The sequence below is a fragment of the Meles meles genome, chromosome 1, assembly GCF_922984935.1.
Source record: "Meles meles chromosome 1, mMelMel3.1 paternal haplotype, whole genome shotgun sequence".
Taxonomy (NCBI): domain Eukaryota; kingdom Metazoa; phylum Chordata; class Mammalia; order Carnivora; family Mustelidae; genus Meles; species Meles meles.
The window spans coordinates 128,400,306-128,417,869 of record NC_060066.1 but is presented as its reverse complement, the minus strand read 5'-3'; the positions used below and the strand labels follow the sequence as shown (position 1 = coordinate 128,417,869).

Sequence of the window (17,564 nt, the reverse complement as noted above, 5' to 3'; positions counted from 1 at the left end):
GAGAGGCATGGTACACATACTGTTAAATTCAGTGTTTTTCACTTCACTCTGCCTAAAAGGGTTTGCGTTGTTCTGCCCCTTGCTCGGTAAACTCACATCAACCTAAGAGTCAAAAATATTAACTTTTACAAGCTGGAGTCAGGTGGTATGTCTGATGGTTTTATTTTTAATATTATCGGAAGGAAATCTCAGCATGATGTTTTTTATTTCATCTGGAGAAAGGTCAGAATACTTATTGGAAAATCTGAAATAACAAGAAAAAAGTCTCTGGCAAATTTTAAGGTGACATTAAGGCGAATTATTTTTTTTTCCAGGCTCTGACTCTTCAGTTAGGAGTTTACCATATCTAAGGAGAATATTCTCTATATAGTGACACAGACATGGAGCCCACTGGGCATCAGCCAGGTCCCTGTTCTGATGCTAATGGGGTCATGTGCAGATTTGATAATCTCCTGCTTGAGATCACTCAAAATTTGATAACTTTTATCCTCATACAAAAATAAATTATCTTTAACTTTTCAGCGAAAGTTAAAAAAAAATTATCTCTGTAACAAGAAGTATTTGCTTTATTTTGTGGCATTTTTACTAAAAGGAATGGCCAAAATTCCTCCGCAATAATTAAGATTATGAATCCCAGTTTTGATGGCATTCTGTGTATGTAATATATTCATGATGAGAGGTATTTTTGTAAAATTGCTCTACAGAAGCATTTGACTATTTGAACCAACATGCATCACGCTTGCATAATGCTGTAGGTATTATTAGCTATTTTGATTAATCCCTTTACATACAACTATTTTTGGACAATTAATTTCAAATGCCTCTACAATAAAATAGAATCTGTCACTAGAAAAAATGATTTTTTATTACAGTTTTTATTTTTTTATTAGAGAGAGAGCACAAGTAGGCAGAGTGGCAGCCAGAGGGAGAGGGAGAAGCAGACTCCCCACTGAGCAGAGAGCCTGATGTAAGGCTAGATCCCAGGACCCTGGGATCATGACCTAAGCTGAAGGCAGACTCTTACCAACTGAACCACCCAAATGTCCCCAGAAAACAATGATTTTAAAGGCAAGACTTAGATTCTCACTTCTGCCTAGGTTCTGTAGCGGGTTTAGCCTTGGCACCTGTAATGAACTCCCATCTATGAACAGTATATACTGGTCAGTTAAATGCTCTGTTGCATAGCTCAAGCATTTTTGCACATAGGGTTTATGATAGTAACCAAACTTCAGTTGTAATAATTATGCCTTTCTTCACTAATGGAAGTTAATGTTTTATCTTTCAGACTGTATGACTGATGAAAAGAACAATTTATTTGGTGAAGGAATCACTATGTGCCTGTGCCAATGTCATTCTTTTAAATGAAGTGCCAGGAAACTAAGTGCAATTGCATGCATTTGGGGGAACTGTCCACATTTGGAAAAGAACTGGCTGGACCATTAGTGGCATTTTATTCAGAGTGGAAATATATTTCTTTTTATCCAAAGGACATAAGAAAGGAAAGATCTGATCAAGTGGCGTATTTTCCAAATAACCTATCATTAAGGATAACTTCCCCCCTTTTAAGTCTAAGTAGTACACTTCCTTGAATATTGTACAAAATATAAACTCATTTATAATAGAAAACTTCAGAAATTTTAGCTTATAAACAATTTTGTTTCTGGATTTCTCCCTTTCTAAATAACAAAAGATCATACTTACCATGGGACCAGGAGGCCCATCTTGGCCCGCAGCTCCAGGGAGCCCTTGTTCTCCCTATAGAAAATACACATAATTGATTTTTTTAATTAACAAAAGCATAGATTTTTTTTTTAATTTCAGTTTTGGAAATCCAAAAAGAGAGAAAGCAAAAACATCACTTATGCATCTCATCACACGCAGAACGTCTACAAATGTTATGAGCAATTTTGAATATTTTTACACTGCGTATGTCTATACAGATGTATATATAGAAACTGTACATTTTTTAATTCTTTGGGTTCAGTTTCTATTCTGCCTTTCTATGTTGGAATTTCACCTTGCGCTTATTAAATAAATGACATATTTAAGTATTTGAAAAGTATCTGGCTTTAATTCCTGCATAATATTTACTGAATTCCCATAAAACAGCCACACAATACCTTATGAAATGATGCTGACATGCACATTTTCATTCGTAATTTTTTGGGGGGGAAATAAAATATTTTCAAAATGGCATCTTTTAGCAGCGATGCTCACCACTGGGCCAGGGATGCCCCGAAGACCTTCTGGACCGGGTTTTCCGGCAGGGCCCTGAGGGCCAACGGGGCCAGTTTTTCCAGGAGGACCTTCGGCACCTGCTTCTCCCTGTTAGAAAATAAAATGTGTGAACATGTTGACAATGAGAAAGATATTTTTTATGTTATTAAAAGTACTGAAATAGATGTTGTTCAATGTATCCATTCATTGGATAGATAGATATGAATGGATGATAGACGTTCAAACATATATTTTACCTTAGCGCCTTTTTCACCTTGTCTTCCCTCTGCACCTGCAGCTCCGGGAGGACCCTATAAACAGAAAATTGCACTTAAAACACATATTGCGTATAAAACTAACATAACTGAAGACTTATTCACAAATACTCCAGTTTAAACTGTAACAGAGTCTAATAAATTGTGGCTGTCTACAGCTATTTAGTTTAAAACGCAAGGAGAAAAATCAAAACCCTTTTATATAAAAACTTGCAGTTTTATTAAAATTAATTATTAATAATAATGATTATTATTAATAAATTAAAATATTAATTTATTAAAATTAAAATTAAAAGAATATTAAAAATAAATGATTAACAGATAATCACATCATAGCAATGTAAAGAAACAGTAATTTTTTTTAAGAAATACTGTTGGCTTAGTCACCCTTACTGTGTTAAATACTCAGGTATCATGTTTTTATATTGTATAATTTAGAATTCGTTGCATGTATTAGATTTCCCTTCCACCCTTAAATATGTTTTAACATTGGCTCCTTTCTCAATCTCAGAGCATCCATATGTTATGTATTCTTATAGGATCATGTTCAGACTAGGGCAGTGCACATTTAAAATCTGGACTGTCAGCAGAAATTTTATTTTCATTTTCCAGAACTATGCAATTCACATAAATGAGTGACATAAAAATACTTATCACTTTTTAAAATCTAGTATTAGAGCAAGAGCAGAAAAAAAAAAATCTTCACACTCCATATGTCATCCAACAACTTAAGAGAATATTCTGGTGTTTGCCTGACTTCTGCATAGCTGCATAGATTGCTATGGAGAGATGCTAATTACTAATCTGTTTAAAGCTATTTGTAATATTACTCCTCAACTATATACGTATCTTTGTAAGAAAGCTGTCAAATCCAACTTTCTATAGTTCTTTTTTTTGTTAGCTTTGTGACTTTTAACAATTTATTAGTATTCCTGAATTTCCGTTCTTTCATCCACAAAATACTGCCAATAAAAATCCTCTTGCTCGGGGCGCCTGGGTGGCTCAGTCGGTTAAGCCGCTGCCTTCGACTCAGGTCATGATCCCAGGGTCCTGGAATCGAGCCCCACATCAGGCTCTCTGCTCAGCGGGGAGCCTGTTTCCCCTTCTCTCTCTGCCTGCCTCTCTGTCTACTTGTGATCTCTGTCAAATAAATAAATAAAATCTTTTTTAAAAATCCTCTTGCTGCAGAACTGTTGTTAAATTTAAATGAGATAAAACATGTGAAAGTATTTTTCAAGCTTTCCAGTGTAGCGGTATCAAATACAGATATGGAATCTGGTGCTTAAGAGCATAAAGCCTGGACCCAGACTGTCTGGTCTCAAATCCTGGCTCGGCCACTAATTAGTTCTGTGATCTTTAGAAAGTTATATACCATCTCAGAGCTTCAGTTTACTTCTCTGCAAAAAGCACAGAATAATAAGAACTATTTCCCAGAGTCATCATAAGAACTCAGAGAGCTGAGAAATGTAAACGGCGTATAACAACACTTGGGACATAAAAACACACTGAGCAAACATTGGCTATTGTTACTTTTGTTACTAAGATTATTACATTTTTTTTATAAAGTATTTTACCTATATTTTTCATCATGTTGGCAACCTGAGACTCAGAACAAACAAAATAGACTCTCAAAATACATTTGTAGAACCATGTCAACAAATTACTTTTTCCATACATGCTGATTATAATACCTGAAAAATATAAATTCCATGTTTGAAACTACTTGTTTTAATTGGAAAATTGTGAGTTGGCTAAAAAATAGATTTACCATGATCCTGTAATATAAAATCAGATTTTGAAATCTGATATTCATATTTCCTTCTTACATTTACATAGTCATCTGTGAAATACGAAGAATGATATTTCTAAATCTTATAATAAAATGAGAAAAGAATCATTTATAATATAACATAACATTAAAGGTATCAAAGAAATTATCAAGTTTTCAAGCTAAATAGGAGATGTTATAAATATCATTTTATCTAAATTTTGTTTCTATTAATTACATTGCCTCCTCACACCATTTCTTAGTAACTTTCAAATCAACAAAAGCCGGACACTTGGGTTAACAGTCCAATAAGAACACAATACAATGCTTTTGACCTCTAGAACTACCCCCAATATACTTTTGCAACAATTCATTCTAAGACACATAAAATTTATAATTTTATTATAAAATATTCCATGTCCACTAATCAACTGAATTTTTACCATTACTTAACAAGCATTAAGATTCAATCTAATTTTGAAATTTTCTGCACAAATTCAAACAGAGGTACAGTCTGAAAGAGAAACTCTATGATCTCTAAGAAATTACATTTCATTTTCCCCCGGACTCTCCTGTTTTCTATCTGTTTACTTCAATTTTTGCAATGAATTGTACTCAAAATCAGCAACCGAGATTGAGGTTGGAGGTTGGGGAGAAGAGTAGAGATGGTGTTAATTGGTGAAAATAAGGTTAGGTAGAAGGATGACTTTCTCTCTTCCAGAAGCCATATTAATATGCTAATGGTCAGCACATGCTAGCCTTTCAAATGGTCTTTTAAATCCACGTTTCAAATGAGTATCAGGCACTTCATCCAAATCAGAGTATTCTGTGAATTCATTTATCTCAGAAGAATCAATGAATACAACATTGGTCATTATTTTCTCAATATAGTCACTGTAACGCCATACATGATCAGACACATATTGTGCCTCAGTCCAAAGGAAGAAATGTATAAATTCTGAAACAGTCTTTTGAGGCAGCGGTATTATGTTAACAATAATATATTCTTAAAACTTAAGTTCTTCTAGGTTGCCTGGGTGGCTCAGTCATTAATCATCTGCCTCTGGCTCAGGTCATGATCCCAGGGTCCTGGAATCCAGCCCCACATCGGGCTCCCTGCTCAGCAGGAAACTGCTTCTCCCTCTCCCACTCCCCCTGTTTGTGTTCCTTCTCTATCTGTGTCTCTTTCAAATAAATACATTAAATAAAAAAAAAAACCCTAAGTGCTTCTTTTTAATTTCATGTTACTTATGCAAGAGGATTTCTGCATGCAAGCAAGCATCAGCTTCAAATAACTCCTAGTGTTAAAATGTGGTCATGAATTATTTTGGTGTGATATTTAGAATATTAACATCTGCAAACCTAAACAACCATAACGACTGTGATTTTTGGAAATAGAAATTATTTTCCTTATTCTCTGAAGGTTTTTCCTTAAACTAGTGGTATCCAGGTTTGCAGTCTTCTCAAAGGATCGCATTTACACGCATCAACATTATAGAAGATTTATAAATATCTAGATCTTTAAAAAAGCAAGTCATCAGCTCTCTAAAAATGTAACAAAAATATTGCTTTTACTGCAAGAGAGAAAAGAAAACCTGAGTCTGAAGAGCTTAGAGAACCTAAACACAAGTAAACTACAACACAAACACAAAATTGCACGTCAAATATTTTCTCTATCCCAAAAGAATTTCTTCCCTTTGAATGAATGCCTGATATCTGTCATGGTGGAAATCCATATTAAATGGATTTTCTCTGTTCTTTATCTCGTTTTTCCCATTTTCATTTATTTCTCTCTCTCTCTCTCTCTTTTTTTAAGATTTTATTTATTTGTCAGAGAGAGAGAGAGCACAACCAGGGGAAGTGGCAGGCAGAGGGAGAAGTAGTCTCCCCACCACGCAAGGAGCCTGATTCGGGACTTGGATGCAGGAGTCGATCTCAGGATCCTGGGATCATGACCTGAGCTAAAGGCAAATACAACTGACAGAGCCATCCAGACATCCCTGTTTCTTATTTTTTTTTCCAGATGGTGCAGATTCTTTTTTTAAGAAAGACAGGGATAAAAACAGATAAACACACTTTTTCTAGAATAGAAAAAAAATTAATAATGCGTAAAGACAAATTCTCATCTTAGTCATTTATTTCTCATGTATTTGCATAAACAGATGGTCAAGGACTTAATGTAGCAAACTACTGGCTATAATTTCATAAACTAATGACTGTTCTTATTGGAAAATGCCTCCTAGAACATAAGACAATAAAACAGACTCCAGTTAATTTTCTACCAGTAAACACTGTTACACAGGATTTTTTCACCATGAGAAATATACTTTATATAAAACACACAGGTTAAGCCTCTCTCCACTAGTCACATTTTATAATATTAATCTATAATTTATCTATTCTTCCATTCATGTAAAAAAACATTTAAATTGTCCTTTTGTGACAGAAATGTGCTGTGTGTGGATAACACACAAAAAAACAAAACCAGAAAAACCCCTGCGAAATGCTAAGGAGCTCATGAAGTTTAGTTATGAAGATAGACATCAAAATTAACAAAGACAGTACATTACAAAATATGCTAAGATGAAGTAGGTGTATAAAGTAGGCACAATGTTCTAGTTTGACAGTAGGGAAGGCTTTCCTAAGAATCTAATCTTTGATCTGAATCTTTGAGTGGGTAAATATGGGAGGGATGTTTCCTTCTAACACTTTATCTTTTGACCATCCACATTCATGCATAAAAGCATAGGGATGGAAAGAATATATGCACATATATAATAAGAATATATATACATTATACAGGGTGTGTGTGTGTATACACAAATATATGTGTGTATATATATATATATATATATCTTTCTCTGTATTTCTACCAATTAATAATTCAATTATTTTAATTTTTTATTGTGAACTTTCCTATGGCAATATGAGCTAGAGTCCTTAAAATTCCATTTAAGGGGCACCTGGGTGACTCAATGGGTTAAAGCCTCTGCCTTCGGCTCAGGTTATGATCCCAGGGTCCTGGGATCAAACCCCGCTTCGGGCTCTCTGCTCAGCAGGGAGCCTTCTCCCCCCTCCCCGCCTGCCTCTCTGCCTGCTTGTCATCTCTGTCAATTAAATAAATAAAATCTTTAAAAAAATAAAATTCCATTTAACAGTTAAATTTCGTGCATTTTGGAATGTTTGAATTATTTTAGTGACCTCTTGGAGTTTTTTCAATAAAAGACCATGGAACTAGCTCTTGGTTTCAAATAGCTATAATGAAAGCTTGAGATTAAAATTCCATGGTTTATTGACACAAACTGTACAATCTTCCAGTGCCTTGAGGAAGTGTACATTTATTCTCCCGTATTACAAATACATGACAGAATGTACATGTACTACAAATGACAACTTAATTTTCCTACTTGTTCAATAACAGTTAGAATCTTGTTTCTCAGTATCACTGCCACTTGCAACACTCTGATCAATATTCTATTAGGAAGGTTTATTATCATTTACTCATCCATCCAGAAAGTTTTAATGGCATTCAGACTGCAGGCAAAAATAGGCAAGAGATCTCAAAAATCATGTTACACTTTGTAATTACTTTCTAAAAATAACAGCCCAATGGTTGTTCTGTAATACATTTTTTTTTCTACCAAGACCATGCTTTGGGGCTGCCAAGAACAACAATAACAACAATAAAAGCAAAACAAAATAATAAGAATCTTATCTAGGATGTTGTTAGAATATAAGAAGGGGGAAGGAGGAAGGCAAAAAAAAACCACTTGGTCAGTGAAGAGAAAATCATATTCAGAGAAGATGTTTAATATAGACTAAATTCATTTCTGGCAAAGACAAATGTTTGTAAATATTGACTCGAATTCATATTGCTGAGGGACAAAATTAAAATCTGTTCGTACAATATGTAAATGAGGATGTGTAGTAAACACATCCTAAAACAAAGCTACCATTAGAAAGCAACAGTGATCCCAGGTCTCTGTGCCTTTGCATTACTTACTGAAAGGGGGATGAACCTAAGAAATGTATTTTGTTTGCAGAGAGGTCAGAAAATGGACTAAAGGTAATGCAGGGAACAATGTATGTTGATATAAATGCTGTAAGAAGCAGGTCAACAGACATTGTTTTATTATGAAAATAGTACAATCATAAGAAAAAGACAGTTCAAGTGAATCTCCTAGGATCTACTGGAGGCAGATTTTTAACAGGATCCCTTTATTTCCATTTTCCTGTCATCTTTTGTTAAAATCCGGCCATGTTCCCAAATCAGAGAAGCTTGATAAGGTAAAGCAAGCTAACAGTACTTGCGGACTGATTCCCGAGCTCTCTCTGTTGATATCTGCATTCAGGTTTTTACCATGTTTTTAGCTAGTATTAGGCTTTGGCATTCCATCTCCCACTACTGCCCCAAGAGTTGAAGTTCAGGGTTCCATCCATCTTTTGTAACAGCCTCCGTTTGTATGGAGGGGAGACCTTAGCACAGAGAAGTAGGAAACTACTTCTCATTGTGACAGATTAAATCTGTTGAAGTGTATTCTATTTTAATAAGAATTTTGACAAATGTAAAAAATTACCCTGTTCTCCATGACTTACATCTTTCAGCATCATTGTAATGTGCTCCCTACAGCTTAAGAATACTATATAAATTTATATACACAGTAGATAATGAGTGGATGTTTCAAATAAAGAATTTCAAAAACTTACTCTTTTTCCAGGAGGACCTGGTGGGCCAGCCTCACCAGATGGGCCAGGAGGACCCTATAAAATGTGAAAAATACCTTTTAAACAATTAAGCATCATTTTATGGCTCACAACATTTTTCTACATTTGGACTAAAACCAAACTTTTTTCTTTATCTCCCACATCTACCTTTCCTGGATAATCCCATCTCTGTTTCAGGTACCTAGGCTCTCTCTAGATATCTACTATTAGGGCTAGTAAATTCAGATGGAAAACTATTCTACAGCTGGAAGAAAGTGCATCAAACTCCTTCTTCAAATTGTTCCTTTAAAAAGTGCTAACTTTGGGGGCACCTGGGTGGCTCAGTGGGTTAAAGCCTCTGCCTTCAGCTCAGGTTATGATCCCAGGGTCCTGGGATCGAGCCCCGCATGGGGCTCTCTGCTCGGAGGGAAGCCTGCTTCCCTTCCTCTCTCTTTGCCTGCCTCACTGCTTACTTGTGATCTCTGTCTGTCAAATAAATAAATAAAAATCTTTAAAAAATTTTAAAAAAAGTGCTAACTTTTATCTGACAAACATTTAGTAGACATACTAACAGAGAATCTTATGATTAATAATTTACTCATATTACATACATTTGTGAAACCATAAAACTGTTACCTCTCAATTTCTTCTTGTACAGAACTAGCATTTCTATGCCAAGGAGTACTCAGGTCATTGGAATAGGACCTATAAGTCCTGTCTACACAGAATAAGCCTACAAATATCCAGTGGAGATGGCTCTAGAGACATGGTTGTGTTAGGGGTGAGATTTGTTTGGTTCTTACTTAGTGCCTTCCTTTACCTCTCTCTAAATTACCATAAGTGGCCAAAGCCCCTACTGAGTCATTCTCAAATTAAAAAAAAAAAAAATATATAGTAATAGTCCAATACAATGCTGAATTCATTTAGATCAGTAATTGCAATACAATCATGCTAATGATAGGCTGATAACATAGCTGTCTTCATTTCAGGTTTATTTGTGTTTTTAAAATAACTTTTTATTTAATACAAATAGAAAGCTATATTTGACATAGTATGAGAAAATCATTACTATGGTATTATTACATTTTTTTATTATGAAGGGTACTTACATTTCTTAAATCACATCAAGTAAGAAACTCCGTTTAAGTCTGACTTTGAACTGAAATTCAAATATAACTGATAATCCTTTCAGAAAAATGTGTACCCACATAGCTATGCTTTTGAAAGGCTGATTATTTTTTGAAAATGTCTTGAGACTATGTAAAGATCTAATAAAATAGTGTGCTTACTTACCGGTTGACCAGGATCCCCATCTTCACCCTTGTCACCGCCAACGCCATCTTGACCCTATCATACGCAATAGAAAATGATCCCAGATATTTCTCACTGTGAGTTCACTTTTATTAAAACAAAAGGTAGGGGTGCCTGGGTGGCTCAGTGGTTTAAGCCGCTGCCTTCGGCTCAGGTCATGATCTCAGGGTCCTGGGATCGAGTCCCGCATCGGGCTCTCTGCTCGGCAGGGAGCCTGCTTCCCTCTCACTCTCTCTGCCTGCCTCTCTGCCTACTTGTGATCTCTCTCTGTCAAATAAATAAATAAAATCTTTAAAAAAAAAAACAAAAACAAAAAAAAAAACAAAACAAAAGGTATGATATATTCTCTGACTCCTTGAGATAAATCATTACAAAATGGACAAATAGAAGTATTACTAAAATCTTTCAGTTGTTATTTTAAGGATTGTGGTATTTCTCATTCTTTTGATAAAGATTTATCAAACTGCCGCTACATTAAATTTAAAATACATTATTCTGTTAATATAAGAAAAGAAAGAGGATGTAATTAGTATACAAGACCAGTGCTCCTTGCACCATGAACAAATACGGCACACTTTGAGACAGGATTTACAGCATAGGAGAAACTGAAATAATAGTAATGCTGCTACTCAGTTTGTACAACCCAGCAAAGTCTAGAAAACTAACCCAAATGAAGAGAATAATCCTGCAACAGAGATCTAATTGCCTTCAGCTATAAGGATTTAATTATTGTAGCTGTTATTGTGGTTTACATTTTCTTTTCCTTCCCTGGTTTTGGGGGATCTACTGAAGTAATCAAGAACTTTAATTATTAACAATAGAGGCACTGGAACCACCACATCGAAATAATTCCTTTCTTTTCACATAATACTTACTGCAGGGCCAGGTTCCCCAGGAGGACCAGGATCTCCAGGAAAACCAACAGGACCCTAGTACGATGTATTTAAAACAAAGAAGATAAATAAAAATATTTTTTAATAAAGTCATGATATTCTGATGTTTAAGAGCTAAGTCATGGCAAAACCATATGCGAATATTTCCCTTCTCTTGCTGGAAAAATTTTTAAAAATGAAATTAATGGACAATGCTAATGGGTATATGAAATGATGAAGAGTCAGCTTCACCAGATATGGGCCAGAGTTTCATGATTTCTAAACTTTCTATGAAAAGCTCCTACGTGGCTTTGACATAGATGCCACTTTAAGGGGGACCAAGCTCACTTACCGGGTTACCCTTTGGGCCATCATCACCTGGTGGTCCCTTAGCACCAGGAGGTCCAGCAGCACCAGGTGGGCCAGCTTCTCCTTTCTCTCCTCTTTCTCCTTTGGGACCCTACAACCATGTCAGAAAAAGAGTAACTATCTTATAAGCATTCAGTCACTATTTCTTAGACTCAGCATATTGGATCAGACAACTCTGCTGTGAGGACGGTGGAAGGGCCATCCTGTGCTTTGGAAGATGCTTAACAATATCCCTGGTCTCCACTAATTTGATCTCAGCGTGTGACCTCAAGACTGACATTTCACCTTGTGTGATGACCAAGAATGTCTCCAGACATTGCCAAATGTGCCCTGGGGGCCAAATTCACTCCAGGCTTGAACCGATCTATATTAGGATGAATATTATCCTCATGCAATTCATCCATGTCTGTTTGATGTAGCACAGTTTGTTTCTTTTGTGAACAGTCCATCACAAAATGTATAAACAGCTTTATATATAGTTTTAATGTTCTAACTTATGTCTAAAAAATGTCATTTTTTTTCAATTTCCATGTAAATCAAAACATGCACAGGATATCCAAAATTATTAAACAAAAGGTTCTGCATTTGTGATCACTTTTAGTGGGAAAGGGAAAGCAAATAACTGAATTACAGCTAGGAGTTAAGTTACATGTTAAATATGTTAACACCCTACATTGACAATAAGCTAGCACTTACGCCTGTGCCTGCTTCCCCAGGAGGACCTGGGTTCCCTGCTTCTCCAGGTTCACCCTATAAAAAGGAAAGCAAATGAGCTTCAAAACATAAAAATGACAAACAAACACACACAACAACAACACAGAAATGATAATTTCACATTTGTAAAACTGCCTTCAACGATGACCACGACATTTTAAACTAGACCTTTTATTGGTTAAAAGGCAGGAGAATACTTTATTAAGAGGAAGGAGTTTACCTTATTACTGACCTCAGTATTTAAGTGAGGAGGCATAACAGGGTAGACTGAATGCTACAGTTCTCATCAGTTTGTTAATAGAGCATTAACCTCAAGTTATCACCAAACCATACAAAACAGACACCTGCATGTTTCCTAACAAATTTTGTATTTGTGTTGTATCAGTATTCATACTACAACTTAGTTTATTGATTAACAAACTTCCATTTCTTATTAAAATATGAATTTATTTTATCTTTATAATAGCAACTAAGCAAATCATTTGGTAGTATTTTGATAATCTTATAAAATATATTTAGTAGAAATCTAAGAACAGAAAAATACTGTATTGTAAGATACATAAAGATACTTAGATACTAATTAAAATTACTCCTTTTGAGGATATGCGTATTATAAATTCATTAGCTTTTATGTTCTCCTTGTATAACCTGGATGGCTATTTTCTAGTTCAGCAGACAGTAAATATACCTCCTAGACTAGTAGGTTTTAGTTATGAAAGTCTGTTACTAATGTTTTACACTGAGAAAAGCATAGTATTTTTCTCAAGTACTCATCCAAGTGAAATAATACAGTATATTCATGTGCCATGTTTCTACAAAAATCAGTGGAACTAGAAATTTTGAAGTGGAAATTGTTTTAAATTTTTTTAAAAAATGGCAGGTCTGAATTCCCTTTAAATTTTAACTCTATTATTTCCAATAATACTGCTATAAACCCATTGCTCATAAATTGGTTTGAAAAGCATTATATTAAATATAAACATAACATAGGTTATTCAGTGTACCTAATTTCTGATTCTTTGAGAATATGCACATATTTTAACTTCTTGAATTATCTGCATAATGATGGAAGATATCAAGTATTTTCTAGGAATTTATTAGTAGTAGTATTGTGTGTAAATTATTTTCTCTCTCAAGATAAGTAGCAAATACTACCTGTTATTTTAGATATACCTTACAAATAAAATATTACATTTACATTATTTACAAAGCAACAAACCAGCCATCTATCTCGGTTGATGGAATAATATATAATATTTTTATGACCTATTATTCATATCTCTGAAATAAGACTAAAGCAGTTTGCTATTCAAATCAACTATAAAATGTCCAATTTAAATGCTTTTATTTAAATATACACAATATACTGCATGATCTCACTTATATGTGGAATTTAAAATAGTCAAACTCATACAAGCAGACAATAAAATGCCGGTCACCAGGGGCTGGGGTGTGGGGGACATAGGGAAATTGGGTTATAAATTTCAGAGACAAAATGATAAGATTTGAAGATCTAATCTATAGCAATGTGAACACAGTTAACAACACTGTATTCTCTTAAGACTCAAAGTTAGCCAGGTGTTACTGGATAGCCTTTAAACAAATGAAAACAATATGGAAGAAGAGTTCCCCAAACTCCAAACCTCTGGCATCCATGTTTATTTTCAAGAATAACACAAGATGAAACCACAGCAGTAACTGAAGTACTTAAACTTGTTCCTACTGAACCCGCAAGCTTTAGGAAGCCATAAGATAAACTGAAAAGGCTTTTAAACTTAGAATTTATTTATTAAGAATTATTTCAGAATTTTCTAGGTGGACAAAACTAAAACTAGAGACTAGTTCTCACAACTATCTAGTCAACATTACAGCCAAAAGGGGATGACGCCAAGGGAAGAAAGAGGAAAGTTGAGAGTCTGTCTTCATGTGTCTCCTACAGTTTTGCCATCAGAGACCCGTTATCTATACTGCTATTCTTCCTATGACAACTGTACTCAATGAAAAATGTTCTTTAAATTTCACTCCAACTCACTTGCACGTTTTCAACACAAAACATTTAATTTAAAAATATAAACAAAGACTCAGTAAAAAATACTTGACTTTATGCAGTAAGAATTAGATAATTTTAAAATGCCTCTAATTTAGTAAGGAAGAAACTCTTTACATGGTTGACCATATAGAATTAATTATAATCAAAATAGCAGAATGTGTTCAGCAGATATACACATCGAAACACTATATTCTAATCCTCCCACATTTCTTTTTTCTGAGGGTTTAATCTTCTACTTAAAATAAATTAAATGCAATATTTGATATGTCAACAATCTTTGAGACTAAACAACAGAATCATTTTTACAAGTAGGGCAAGTCTATACTTCTTACATCATTTAATTAATAACTAAAAAACCTATATTTTTCACTATATAATATTTTATGGTATGAAATTTAATTCTTATCTCTCAAAACTGGCAAATAACTTATTTTTTTTAAATAAAGCAAATACCAATGTTAATTTTCTTAAAAATTATATTAAGAAATGAGCATGAAGGCATAAATAAGAATTCAGAGAATCATTTTGACATTTTCACACAAAAAATGATTAGATTTTTTAAGTGAAATCACTTTCATGAGAAAACGAAGCCATTCTGAGCCCAGATGTTATGGCACATGGCAAGTATTTTGAAAAGTGCCAAAGATGGGTCATGTTATTAGTAATGAAAATGGAACTCCAAATATGACAAAATAAAAAACCAATTCTTTTGTAATTTGGAGGATTCCTTTTTCCTGTTTAAGTCAGTTACATCAACCAATCTCTTCTTTTTCAGGAATTAAGAGACACTTAGTCTGATCAGATATACATGGGAATAGATCCTGACTTTGTTTCTAATGACAAAACTTTGATGTAATTATTGAATTCTTTAAACTTCAGCTGTTTCAGCTTAAAAATGTGCATAATAATACTACCATCATCAGAGGTGACTGTGTTGATTAAAGGAAATAACCTATGTCTACTACTCAGCACAATATGTAGCAATAAAAAACACAATATCTCAAAATCATATTACCACTAATTATTTAACTACTAAAGTAGATGGGCTGCGATTCATATAACTATATATAAAATACTTAGAAAGACAGAGCTATTAGAAGCACTTAAAGTATCAGTCAATATCATCAAAGTCCTCAGTTCTTGATGTGTCAAACTGTACATCACTACATTCCTCACCTTTTTTTTTTTTAAGATTTTATTTATTTATTTATTTGAGAGAGGGAGAGAGAGCGGGAACAAGCAGTGCAGAGGGACAGAGTGGGAGAGAGAGAGAGAATGAGAGCTTAAGAGAGGCAGACTCCCTGCTGAGCAGGGACCCCCCCCCCCCACAATCGATTGAGCAGAGCTCAATCTAGAATCCCGAGATCATGATCTGAGATAAAGGCAGATGCTTAACCGACTGAGCCACCCAGGTACCCCCATTCTTCACCTTTTCTCCAACACCACCAACTGAACCAATGGATCCTGGGGGTCCTTGTGGTCCCTGCAATGTAGGAAAAGGAGTATATAGTTATCTTTATTCTTGAGATAAAAATAACAAATTCATAAATATATACCTAGCAGTTCTCAAAGAAGGAGAAATATAGGCAAGAATATACCAAGTCATTTGAAGGATGGGACAAAATGATGCCCTTTATTGGGTTGCCAGATTTACTGGACAGCAGATAATTTAATTATATTAAATTGACTTTCAAATTCACCAGAACTTTGAAGATATGACAGAAGATTTTCCAACTCTAGTCATGCTGGTTGATACTCAGAACATAATTTCCATCCCTTTGCCCATCAAGTAGGCCAGAATAAAGGATAATTTTATAGATTTTTGGAGTAGTTCAAAGTATGACTCTGGTTAAGAATTATGTGATCTATGTAAAAACAGTATGAACCATCTCTTAGCCTTTATATTAATTAAGGGGAATTAAAACCCCAAAACTCTTAGTACATCTGCTCCTAGTCGATTTTATCCAGTTCTGGCCTGACCAAATTAAAAGCAGGCATAACAAAAGAGCAACCGAAAACAAGAATAAAATACTTTTTCATTGTGAGAAGGTGAAATCAGAAGAGAGATAACGTCAAATTTTATACATCTGTTAATGGTAACAGTAAGATAAATATGACATTACATTTCAAATCCTGCAATGTTGGAACAGTGGGTCAGTTATTAAGCATGGAGGAGACTGTCTTTGTGTAATTGAGACAAAACTTCTTACATGGTAAAATGTGCACATACTATCATACACATAATTCTCTAACATATCAAATGTGAACTTCGAACTTCTTTAATATTTGTGGTGACTAGTTCCCTATAAAACCTGTTTATTTCCCTATAAAATGAAATGTAGTGAGTAGATTATTTTTGAGTTCTTGTCCATTTACACATTTAACAATAGTGCAATCATCCCCATTGCGTCTTAGATACCATCTGCCATTACATGATACTGACACTTAAATAACTTCAAAATGATTAACATATATTTCACAGTTCTTACATCAGCTCCATTGGGACCTTGAGGGCCTCTTGGGCCTGGAGGACCAGGTGGACCCTGCAAGAGATGAATATTAAGGTTTACGAGGCCCAAACACAACTGCATTTCTGGTATTTTCATTTTGCGATCAAGAAAACTAAAAGAAGTTTCATACTATAAAATCATAATTAGTGACTTGATTTCAGATACAACATCATGTTAGCAAATGATTCTCTACACATAGCTAAATTCTCTACACATAGCTAAATGATTCTCTACATGTAGAGAAATTAGGACTGCAGGCAAACAATTTGATTAAAAATTAGATAATTAGGCTATTACTACTATCTAGTACAATGAATTCATAATACAACAGAAGTATGTTATGCTAGAATATGCTAAAATGTTCGATTAAAAAGGAACACAAGGAATAAGAAATGGTGCTGAGTAGACTTAGAATTTATTAATTCTAGAAAAGTATTTTTTATCTGTATATTCTTTGTGTGTGTGTGTCAACTTTTATGTTCTACATGATAGAACTGAAATAAGATTAACTACTTAGTTGTCTTCCTAAAACAAATGTTCTTCTCCCTGGTTGTGCATTAAAATGACCTCCGGGTACTTTTTATAAAATACTGATGGTCAGAACCCCTTACCTCAAGGTTGTGATTAAATTAGTCTATAGTGAATACCAGGGCAGAATTTAGAATTATTTCTAAAGGTCACAGCTTGTTCTAATGTCATTGCTGAAAACTTCCTTAATATTAGCTATTACTAATATGTCAGAGAGAAATGTATTAATAACTCAAGGAACCATAG

At 34.3% G+C, this 17,564-nt stretch overlaps 1 protein-coding gene across 4 annotated transcripts in view; it reads right to left on the bottom strand.

Moving 5' to 3' along the window:
- Positions 1-17,564, bottom strand: part of COL11A1 (collagen type XI alpha 1 chain) — a 201,173-nt gene that overhangs the window by 18,766 nt on the left and 164,843 nt on the right. For all 4 annotated transcript variants that reach the window (XM_046022249.1, XM_046022258.1, XM_046022268.1 and 1 more), the window contains 10 exons: positions 16,770-16,823; positions 15,710-15,763; positions 12,213-12,266; positions 11,500-11,607; positions 11,151-11,204; positions 10,258-10,311; positions 8,968-9,021; positions 2,475-2,528; positions 2,218-2,325; positions 1,702-1,755 (listed from right to left, as the gene is read on the bottom strand). In XM_046022249.1, the coding sequence (XP_045878205.1) occupies positions 1,702-1,755; positions 2,218-2,325; positions 2,475-2,528; positions 8,968-9,021; positions 10,258-10,311; positions 11,151-11,204; positions 11,500-11,607; positions 12,213-12,266; positions 15,710-15,763; positions 16,770-16,823 (648 nt within the window). The remainder of the gene's footprint in view (positions 1-1,701; positions 1,756-2,217; positions 2,326-2,474; positions 2,529-8,967; positions 9,022-10,257; positions 10,312-11,150; positions 11,205-11,499; positions 11,608-12,212; positions 12,267-15,709; positions 15,764-16,769; positions 16,824-17,564) is intronic.